At 40.4% G+C, this 11,339-nt stretch overlaps 1 protein-coding gene across 3 annotated transcripts; it reads right to left on the reverse strand.

Moving 5' to 3' along the window:
* Positions 1-2,215: 2,215 nt before the first annotated feature.
* Positions 2,216-10,917, reverse strand: LOC115739948 (pectinesterase 31). 3 transcript variants are annotated; one of them, XM_048279495.1, is made up of 7 exons: positions 10,486-10,917; positions 10,277-10,381; positions 6,716-6,796; positions 5,385-5,572; positions 3,316-3,489; positions 2,461-2,648; positions 2,216-2,416 (listed from the first exon to the last, which is right to left on the reverse strand). In XM_048279495.1, exons 1-6 carry the CDS (start codon positions 10,726-10,728, stop codon positions 2,486-2,488), a joined length of 954 nt encoding a protein of 317 aa, XP_048135452.1. In that variant the 5' UTR covers positions 10,729-10,917; the 3' UTR covers positions 2,216-2,416; positions 2,461-2,485. The 3 variants fall into 3 exon arrangements, with proteins under 3 accessions (XP_048135452.1, XP_048135453.1, XP_048135451.1); XM_048279496.1 differs by having other exon boundaries at positions 2,216-2,648; positions 6,716-6,793; XM_048279494.1 differs by having other exon boundaries at positions 2,216-2,648.
* Between the last annotated feature and the right edge of the window lie 422 nt (positions 10,918-11,339).

Here is an 11,339-nt window from a genome sequence, read left to right on the forward strand (position 1 = left end):
CACTTGTTTAATGCTATAGTGGATTAAACTAATTTCGAAATTTACAAATGGGCCCGGTTGGCGGTTGGTAAGTTATCAATGAGATAATGGTTTTGCCACTGTCAATTTCAAAAATAGACTATCAATCGCTTTCAGATTTTACGATATCCGATCGGACAGTTAGCAGTGACCAACAAATAGTTATCTTAGTGGTATATGATCCAATTGTAGATTATGAATTGCTTTAATTGTACAATGTTTGTCAAATTAATTGTTAGTAGAGGTAATACTTTGGTGAGTCCTGCCCACCATCTTTGGGTTGGATTGAGCCAGGCTTTCTCACTAAATGCACTAACCCAAGCTTGCCCAAAAAGTCCTCAGGCCCTTGTGGCTCGGGCGATGCGGACCTCGACCGGCCACGGGCACAGTCAAGCCAATGGTCGGGATTAACCGTTAATAAGTTACTAACAAAATAATGATTCCATCGCTATGAAGTGTCACTACATTGTTATCTACTGAAATATTTTACAAGTGGAATAAAAAATTATGTTCCAATGGCAGAAATGAATGCCAATCCATGTCTTGCGTTCCGGTCGTGGATGAGTATAATACCATAAGATTCCCGTTCTTAAAAATCCGAGCTTTTTCCAATCTGGAAAGCAAACCGAATTCGAGGAATACTCCTTAGGTCCAATTCTTTAAATGCTTATTTCTTCCGGTTGCTCTACATCATAATTTACTCTTGTAAGATGATCCATACTGTTGGGTCAATCGAATGGTAGCATAACTAGTAAGCTAGCGACCACTTATGGAGTTTACAAATGCAAAGGTAACTAGTCGTAGGATGAAAATTTTCATTAAATGTGTTTTTTTTAAGGCCAAAATAAAGAATAGGTTGTTGACTTCCATTTGTTAGAAATTACAGGTAACTTAACATCTATGCGGTTATAATGACACGATCGCTGAGTCAGTCAAACTAGAATTTCGGCTTATGAAGATAGACCATGCATCACTTCTACTTAAGCATATACTTGACCTTGTATGACAATGGCAAGAGAAGAAAATGTCTGAAGAACAATGTGTGCAACTAACCTATTAATTGTGTTAGAGGAAATTAGGATGTTTCTTTCGATTCCTCATATCTTTCATGATAATGCATTTATGTCCCTTGATGTACGTATCCCTGATTAACTTTAATTGATATTATGCTTATCTTGCCACCTTGAATAGTTATTTAATATAGCCTATGAATAACCTCATGTAAACACGGAAAAATATGCCAAGAATTACACAATTATATTGTGCAAGTTGTTCTTAACTTGGTAGCAGAGCTAGAGGAATCTCTAAGCGCACTAGGTGCACATCACATCCGGGGCACACCCCGGTGCATACCTGAGTGCACAACTGAAGCGCACCCCCAAACCATATCTTGTGCCATTTCCTTTTTTCAGTTACTACTAAAATCCCTATCATCAATCCTGAAAATTGTTTGTCGAGCTGCATGGGTTCCTGACGGATAAGATGAAGATCTACTTTGCAATGAAGTTCGTCTAGCTACAGAGATCTTCGGAGACGAACGAACGAAAACAAAAGCAAAACAAAAAACATCATTTTGTATATGCCAGATACCGGCCATGGCATTTAAGACGGCTAGCCATGACTAGACTGACATGTAAGCATTTTCGACGATCATTGGCCGGAAGAAATTTCATGCCAAGGTTTGGAACTACATTAAAATAATTGAAAGGCTTAGGACTAACCCATTCAAAGGCCATTGTTGCCCTAAAAACAAACTCATCAAGAGAGAATTCATGGGGCCGCTAATATTTAAATCCATTTGAAATCCTCGACTGATTTACTTACATATATAGAGTACTCGGAAAATGCAGGGGTAAACATAACTTCAAGTGTTGCTCTGTTGAGTTGCCAGTTGCCATACCATCTTGGTCTGAAGCTAAGAGGCCGAGGATAGTAAAAAGAAAAGCTAAGATTCATCAATAACAAAAAGTTTCCAGTCAGATTTAGTCTTGCAATGCTCCAGAAAAATAAAGGATCTGCATCAACCATATGGATACAGCAGAAAGTCAAACATGAAGCTCTCGTCTACACATAAGTTAATTGAGTGGTAATCGATAATGGTTCATTGGGTTGGATTGGATTTGGCCAGTTGTATACATAGAGTATGGGTTAATCAGGTCTACCAGATTCAACCTACCTCTACTAAAACGATAAAGAATGGCATCAAAGCAGTGCTTATCTAGCTCTCAATCTCATGACAATAACTGCACAGAGAAACGCATCGGACATCATTAGCGACATAAGTATGATCCCTTCTCAGACTAAACAAAGATCCCAGTAGTCCAAGTGCCTCACACCAGCGGTAATCCATTGTACACACGTTCATATATCAAGTTAATATCCCCTCATACATTCGAGGCTTAACATCCAGAATCCAAGTTCTTGGTATAAAAAAAAATCTACGTCCATTGTGAAATCTTGGAACCATCTAGGCACAAAATGGTATCCTAATGGCCATTCTCTGAGCAAGCCAAGGATTCCCGGGGTCAGGGTCGATGAAGGTATGCACTAGGAACTGTTCTGCTTCTTCATCTATCAGTTCTCTGGCCCATGTTACACGTTTTAAGGGACAACTGCCTGGCCCGAAACACCTGCGCTTAATCAGGAACGTAGTAAGTCATGGCCATAGTAACATGGGCAAGAGAAGAGATACACGAAAATAGAAGATCATCCATCATAGCATTTACTTGCAATATCGACTAGAATAGTTAGCCAAGAAAAGGTTGTTGATGTACCACAACAAGACGCACATACCGAGTGTAGACTTGATTTATACTAATGTTCAGTGGATCCAGAATGCATATATTACTTGATTTGATTGTATCTCTATCTTTTTGCTTCAAAAGTAAAAAGAGCCACAAACATCAGTTCTTTTTGTATGCATCCCACCACATTTCATTGTTCTTATTCCTCAATCAAAAACAGAAGTATCGCAACACCCCCTCCACTTTAGCCAGAAAAAATGCTATAACCAAGAAGAACAAGCTATAACTGAAATCCACGAAACCTAAATCTGTTATCATTCTTTAAATTTATCAACAATTTAGAGGTTCTAAAATAAAGTTCAAGAAATTGGTGGAGTAGGCGAACCAAGATGCTCAGGAATGCTCAGAACATGCAGGTTTTCCACGAAAATCTCAAGCCACAGCCAAATTATCACAGAAACAAACTCGAATTTTCCATTTAGCAGTGCCCACGGCTCTCCTGGATATGGAATGTGCATGATACGAAAATCCCCAGATTCCGAAGATAACATACCTGTATTCATAAAAGCAAGCAGTTCTTTCATTCTCAGTTTTTCCCCAATTATTCCAGCCCGCTTGCTTGATACAAGCATCCATGTATGTGTATGCATATACCACCCTTCCGAAAGGTCCCCATGGTCGTCCCAGATATGTGTATGAAGTTCCTCCATTGCCAGTGATGACACATCTGCATCAGCTTTGGCAGATTGGTAAAAAGTGCAGCTATTGCTCATCCAACACTGCTCAGATCCATTAACCACCTAGATTTTGATGTTTTTATTCTCCCACTTGGAATTTATTGGTCTCCTTTACAATTGATATGGGATAAGTGCACAAGCATAATCAAATCCTAAAGCTCTCAAGCAGGGCAATCAAGTTGCAAAACTTCCAATTAGTGCAATCAAGGACTTTTGTAGCTCTGTTTGATTCGAGTGATAAAAAATGCAGACATGACATTTTTTCATACATTCAAGGACAGTGCCGCTAATGTGGTGCCATTAATGAAATGGTAAAAAAAAAAGCCAGATTTTTGGAAAAGAAAATGGGGGGAGAGAAGAGACATCACGTGTCTAGGGGGAGTTTGAAGGGGCGGCAGTGCCTTCACTTACAAGATCCGTCCACCCCCTCGACCATTGATTAACCCCAATATGAGCAGTCTTCTTTCCAGTACATCGATTCAAAAACTTACAGTTCTTCCCAGAACTATAAAAATTGAGCATACTACATTAATTACCTTTCTTCTTCGAATTGGCTCCTCGCCAGCTATTCAATGTCCTCGCAGCTTTCCCGTTGCCACATTCTAGAGGCATGCTTGAATCACCATTACAATGATGACATGCTTAAATTTTATTGAAAAGGATTCACTCGGATCATTTGCCAACACCATTACTTGAGAACCGAATAATTTAATCTTCTCTGTGGATACACCCAAAAATACCATAACAGAAAAAAAAAATTTCTCACAAAAATCAAAGCCTTAAATATGAAAGAACTTTGAAGCCTCAATTCACTAGATTGCAAGCTTCGACAATCAATTCAGCAGCACATAATTAAACTGTCCCCCAAAAAAGAAACTAACTGTAGAGTGGAATCAAACAGGGTTGACAGACCTCGCCAGTGAAGGCACTGTCAGCCTTTAAACTCCCCCTGGTCATGTGATCTCTCTCTCTCTCTCTCTCTCTCTCTCTCCAAGTTCTTTTTTTCTTTAAAAAATTCTTCGCCCTTTTTCTTGGTGTGGCAATCACTTGACCCCACATTGGTGCCATATAATCTCCAAAAACTCAAAAAATTACCACGTCAAGATTTTCCATCACTAAAATTGGACGAAGGTAACGAAATTCCTTGATTGCACTACTTGGACAAAATTTGGAATTGATTGCATTCATTTTAGAGTTTTGAGATATGATTACACTTATGCAACAAATTTCAGGACATTTAGTGCACTTATCCCATCAATAATATACAGTTTGTGGAATAAAGGGCCGGAAAATTTTTTCCCCAAGGAAGGACAAAAAGTTACCTGATCATACAAGTGCTCTGGTTATGTTTGCGCACTGGCCCCACACAACACCCCACCGCCCCCCCCCCCCCCCCCCCCCAAAACCAAAAAAAAAAAAAGGAGAGAGAGAGAGAGAGAGAGAACTAAATACAAGTGCTCTACAATGCTTCTACAATCAATTACTGCTAGAAAGGTCTAGACATTGGCTTGAAATGCAATTACATAGCAGAAAACACTAATTCATGTTTGATAGCCACAATTAAGTGCACCAAGTATAGTCTATATTGAACAAAACAAAGAATCTATGGATAGACTCGACTCTCCTTTCAAAAAAAAAAAAAAAAAGAGAGAGAGAGAGAGAGAGAGAGAACTAAATACAAGTGCTCTACAATGCTTCTACAATCAATTACTGATAGAAAGGTCTAAACATTGGCTTGAAATGCAATTACGTAGCAGAAAACACTAATTCATGTTTGATAGCCACAATTAAGTGCACCAAGTATAGTCTATATTGAACAAAACGAAGAATCTATGGATAGACTCGACTCTCCTTTCAAAAAATAAGTAAGATAGGGCTTAAGAACCTTAAGAACACATAACCAGTCAATTCCTGAGAAGACTTCCTGCTTTGTGCTGTTATGAAACCTGCTGACTTGCAATGGATATGACAGTGCTCCAAAAGAGCAGTACTATTGCCAAAGATGAAGTCTACACTTCCCTCGATGTAGCAATCTCTTAAATATTGTTTCCCATAATGCAAGTACAATGTATCCTGCATCAGCAACAGAACAACCAGTGAACGGGTTAGTAACTCCCTGCTCCATAGTGACTGGTCCACCGGTCACTTTTTCTCCATCTACAACAGAAAAATACAACATAGTGGGCAGTGGCTTCATAGGAGCAAGGTGTTCGAGGCTAAGAAGCATATGCTTTAGGAGTACATTCTTCTGTGCTGCGCACTTATCGAAGAATGAAGCAAATTTTCTATCAGACCGTGATAAATAATTCCATTCACAGTTTTGCCTCACGGCAACACATCTATCTAAGAATCAAATAGAAAGTTACTTTGACCTTTGTCATGGACAAAATAGAAGTATTACCGGGATCATGAAGGAAGGATAAATTTTGGTGGACATTACATGGATTAACCACGCATGGATGCCCTTTTTCTCACTCAAACACACTCACATGACTATAGGTGTTCTGAATTTTCACGATCACAATTACATGGGCCTTCTCATCACTAGTGATCAAGACAAAGTGTTTAGTACCATTTCCGGCAGAATTGATCTTGTGGCCTGATTGTAACTACCTTCAGGTAGCGTAAATCAGCTCATGTTTCATGTGTCACAGTTGTAAAAGAGAAGTTGGAAACAACGAGGAGGTTTGTGCCACCTTGCATCTGGTTGCAATAGCCAGATCGTACCAGGATCATAGCTACCGTGTATGGGAGAACCGTTAAAAGAATCAGAGGAGCCATCACTTAAATTTTGAGTTCAGTGATCTGATTCGTCCCCGTAGAAACGGCACAGTTTCCTTCATTCTTCCTCAAGGAAAACGAAGTGACCAACCAAGACATAATTTAATAACCTGGAGATTATCGACAATGTAACTTGAAAGCCAAGATGCTGAGGATGCTGAATTAGTTCTTCTATACAGGCTCTACCAGGGGACATGGTAAACCCATAAGCTAGTTATGATGAATGAATACATAATTTCACCCAAACAAAGCTAGTTATCATGAATGAATATGCAAGATTTCTTCGTCGTTTTCTCCTCTCTCTTCACTCCTTTTGAAAGTTTCCCTACATCAGCTTCCATTTACTTATTTTTTCAGGAAGCCTAGGACTCAGGTCCCAACAGATCCCAATGACTTATACAACCGAAAAACTCCAAGATGAAATGGTGACTTTACCTGCCAACCAAGAAACCTGCAGTTGTAGAAGGCACACCGGTCTGCTGTTACCCTAATTGCTACAGCTTGGCCTGAACCCTGCTAAAAAAAAAATCCAATTACACCCAGCATAATTCAAAAGGAATACACAACATTGTTTGCACCTCAGACCCACACACGTAGAATATCCTGAAATTGCAGGAGGTAAAATGCCACCCTATGCCATATCCTCACCGCCTCAATGCTGCATCTGCTCTGGCAATGCTGCCATCTTTCGGTTTTTCTTCTTTTTTTCCTTTTAACATGCTTTAAGATCAAGAGACCCTTCTAACAATACTTTTTGGTTGTATTACATATCAATAAAAGGACTTTTATCAAGCAAAGACAAAACGGCAGGGATTGGTTTTGTTAGAATTGGACCCAGCCAGGCCCTAGGCTGACCGACCTATTCCACTAGGTTTCAATGGATAAAATAAGATAAGTACTTCGCACTCTAATCTGTGGAAAGTGAAGAGTGGCAACTTTGATGACGTGACTCCATGTGTTGAACAAGGGGGAAATGACTAGGATGCTGACAAGGCAACGCACCAAATTGGCAGTCGTTAATGACGTGGTAGGACAACAGTAGCATTAGCAGAATTGTTGACATTGAAATGATATGATGGGCGACTGCATGCTGACGTGGCAGTGATTTGTCAGATCTGGCTATCGTGGTGATGACATGATGGTGTCCAGAATGCACAATGACTTTGGATTCATCTTTGTGCTTCAGATCATTCTAGTTTGTACACAGACTTTTGTAGTGGTTACACCCCTAGTTGTCTATTTAGATGATACAGAGCTTACTACAATGACAAAAATAGCATTTGTTGGTAAAGTGCCAACTGAACAATCACTTTCAAACTAAGGAACTTGGGTCGTTAAGCTACTTCATCAGTATTTAAATAGCGAGATCTAAACAAGGAACCGATCTTTCTCAAAAGAAAGTGTATCACTAAACTTTTGGAGGAATGAGACTTTCGAGAGCAAAACATGTAGATCTACCTATGGATCCTAGTATCAAACTTCATAAATATAATGATGTCCTGGCGAATAGGAGCAGAGTGGATAAACTTCACAGTGGCACAACCTGAAATTACATGTGCAACTGGAGTTCTCAGTCAATTTATAGAGGGTCCCATATAATACTGAGAAGGTGTCTGTTGAGTTTTGTGTTATCCAGAAGTGCTCCGGAAAAGGTTGATGTGAACATTTTAATTCTCTTGACAAAATTGGGTTTTCCTATTTAAATAGAGATGGTCATCATTTGACAGGATGTCTATTGGTTATTGCACTTATCTTGGAACGAATTTGGTCACACGTAAAAGTAAAAGGCAAATGTGCTGGCATGAAAGGACATGGCTAATATTGCTTGTGAGATGTTATTGGTCCATTCATTATCATAAGAAACGAGTTCTCTCTGGTTTTGTGATAGTCAACTCATATATATCGCTTTGTTTCAATCGTAAGGTACTTAATTAAAAAGGCAATAAAGGGATCCCAAACTATATACAAAATCAAGTAGAGCACACGTAGACCAGTAGGTCTAGAATAGCTTTTGCATCAAGACTTGTCTCTGTGCACACCAAAAATTCAAGGTAGATAGCCAAGGGTCCCTAATTCTTACCAAATGACTCTCTGTATTATCGGAAAATCTCCTGCTTCTTTCACTCCAAATCAGCCAAAAAGTCCCAACGGGGATCAATGGAATCTTCTGTCTCCTTTCTTTTTTAGTGCATATAAAACACACCAAGGTCTTTTTGCATTTCTTTGCATTAAACCACTAAACACCCTCCAAAAACATAGCCAAACCTCAAACACATTCTAGCAATAAATGGTTAACAGTGATGAAGACGTGTTGAAGTTTATTTGCATTGGATCAGAGATTTAGTGATGAGGAAATAAGTTGGTAAAGATTATTCAATCGGAGGATCAGTAGGGTGACCTGTCCAAAGCTGTTCTGTCCATCAAGTAATTTAACAAGCTGGGCTGGATAGACATATATGCTCCAGCTTGATGGGGAATATAAGGGTCTTTAAAAATTACTTCTCTTTATGTTATTTATTGGATCTACTATAGTAGGATCTTTTGTGGTATATATATATATATATATCTAAAATTTCCAACTTTCCCACACACCGACCATCACCGGGCAGAGGTCCCGTGACCCTGACCAAGGCTAGACCTGGCTTGGGTTCTTGCGACCCTGGCAAAGCAGGCGATGTCTGAGAGGGGTTGCTCGACCCCAGCAGATCTGGCTAAGATCGCGACACCCTAGATCAGACCTTGCCTAAGGTCACACGACCCCCGGCCAGCAGCCACCAGTATTGGCAACCCCCAATAGCCAGTGGCCGGAGGTCGCTCGACACCAATGGCACCCCGCCTCTTCTCTCCTTTTCTTGATTTTTTACTATTCTTTATTTCTGAGCCATTTTTTATGTTATGCCATGTTTGTGTCAGCATTTAATGGCGACTTAACGGCCACATCAGCATTGCTGTCACAATTTTGATGGAAGGACCAGCTTGAACAAGAACACATATATTTGAGGGACCAAATTGCACCAAAGAGAAAAACAATTAAGGAACCTAATTGAGAAATTTGGAAAGTTCGAGGACTTCCAATGCTTTTCAATAGAGTCAATAAATTACTAAATTTGCAAGTATTTGCCTCGGAATTTTGTGGTGCAATTCTTGTCTTAAAATGTGATGCTTAAGAAAACCTTGGTGCGATGCTTAGGAAGCTTTAGCTGTGAGCATAAACATTTCTTGTCCACCATTGGACTCGTTGTCCTACACCAGCAAAGCGCTAAGAAGGGGTGTCATTGGAGGGGTTTGTGTTGGAGGTGCAATAGAGATTTGGGGTTGAGGAGTTACTAGTTAAAATGAAAATTTCAATAAGCTTTCACTAAAAGGGGCATAAATGGGCATCTAGAGAAGTTCAAGTAATTGAGGTAATGATGCTCCAAGAAAGTCCTGGCTCACCTAAAACCAACTTCATTTCTACCTTCATTTGTGGCCTGAGGAGGAGTCTGAGTCACATGGTGAGGTTTAGTTCCCTTAAGCACTGGAACAAGCCAAATTCCAACTTTACCAACACAATCCATGCTTAGAAGCAGGAACTTCCATCAACCATTCCACTACACTCACTCCCGCCTCTAATCCTAACCAATGCCTGACATTCCAGGTTTGCCCAGGTCGGAGTTGCTGTCCACCATGTTAAGGAGAAGCTGAGCACTCTTAGTAGCTAAGTTGTGAAGCGAGAGAGTCATGTGTTAGTTATAAGGTGTCCTGTCAGTAACTTACAGTAATCTGAGAGAGAACTCTGTGACCGAGAGAAATGTTCCACAAACTCTACAAGTTTAAGAATCCAAGAAATAAATGAAGTTACAATCTCTTCTATTCTTCTCTCTGCCCATCTTTTCTGCCCTTCTTCCCCTTCTCTCTCTCTCTCTCTCTACTCTCATTCTATCAAACATTTGTTGGGTCCATCCAGTCAGCCGTAGAAAAAGAACAAGAAAACCACCTACAAGTTCACCTCATTACCTCAGGAGCCGAATTCTCAAAAGTGATGTTCTCAGCAATGAAATCTTCCCCTTCCACGATCGTGCTCCCACACCCAAACGTCCCCGTCCCAATCAAACGAGACGCCTGAAGAAGACAATGTCGACCTTCCAAGTATCAAGTCGCCATCAAGGGTCTCCACGGCAGCTCCTTAAAAGTCACACAGACAGAGAATGGAAGCCGCGCATTACCTGGTGGTGATCGATTTTGGAGGCGGTGTTGTGCCAAGTGAGGACGGTGTCCTCGGGGCTGAGCCCGGCGAGGGTGATGAAGTTCTTGGTCTTGGGCACGTACAAGGGCTGCTTGTAGACGCCCGGCGACACCCGGATGACGGTCCGACAAGTGTTGCCGAGCGCCACCACGTCTATCGCCTCCTGCACCGTACAGAAGTCCCCGGTTCCGTCCTGCGCGACCGTCAACACCCGAGCCGCCATAGCTGAGGTCGTGCGCCTGGAGAGAAGTTCAGTGGGTAAAAGCTAAAAGGGTCGATCTGGGTCGGGATTGGGGACCGAAAGAACGGAACTTTGATCAAGGAACCGGACAGAGGACGTTTCCCACTATGGAGGGAACGAATCTTTCGGTCAGACCTTTTGTTTCAGCTCCTGTCTCTTTTTTCTTTTCCTCCTTCTTTTAAATACTGGATTCCTCCTCTCTTTTTTTCCTTCTCTTTTCGAAGAATTTATTGCATTTGTAGAACATTATTTTGCACTCTTTTACAAAACCAGTGTGTGAAAAGATTTTGAATTTTAATTCGGGGTCATAAGCTTAAGCTTTTATAATGTATGCGGTGTAGCGATCCACACCTAATAATGTGTTTGAAGATATCAATGTATCTCTACGAGGATTTATTAATGACCGAAGTTAAAAAAAATATTTGTTCTTATGCTCGTCATGCGACATTAAGGGAGAACATGTGCCAACTTATAAGCTATACATTTATCAAAAGTTTTACGAATCATATTGAATATGTTAAAAGTTGAAGAATCGCATTACATATTAAGGTAAAGTTCAGTAATTATATTGAACAAATCAAAATTCAGATATC

The sequence above is a fragment of the Rhodamnia argentea genome, chromosome 5, assembly GCF_020921035.1.
Source record: "Rhodamnia argentea isolate NSW1041297 chromosome 5, ASM2092103v1, whole genome shotgun sequence".
Taxonomy (NCBI): domain Eukaryota; kingdom Viridiplantae; phylum Streptophyta; class Magnoliopsida; order Myrtales; family Myrtaceae; genus Rhodamnia; species Rhodamnia argentea.

What these genes read in the sequence shown, in the direction of transcription:
- LOC115739948 (XM_048279495.1), bottom strand. Translation starts at nt 10,728, where the DNA reads ATGGCGGCTCGGGTGTTGACGGTCGCGCAGGACGGAACCGGGGACTTC. An exon ending in TTGAGAATTCGGCTCCTGAG is followed by an intron (nt 6,797 to 10,276) that starts GTAATGAGGTGA and finishes TTTTTTTTTTAG; the next exon opens with CAGGGTTCAGGCCAAGCTGT. An exon ending in ACTGGTTATGTGTTCTTAAG is followed by an intron (nt 3,490 to 5,384) that starts GTTCTTAAGCCC and finishes AAGCTGATGCAG; the next exon opens with ATGTGTCATCACTGGCAATG.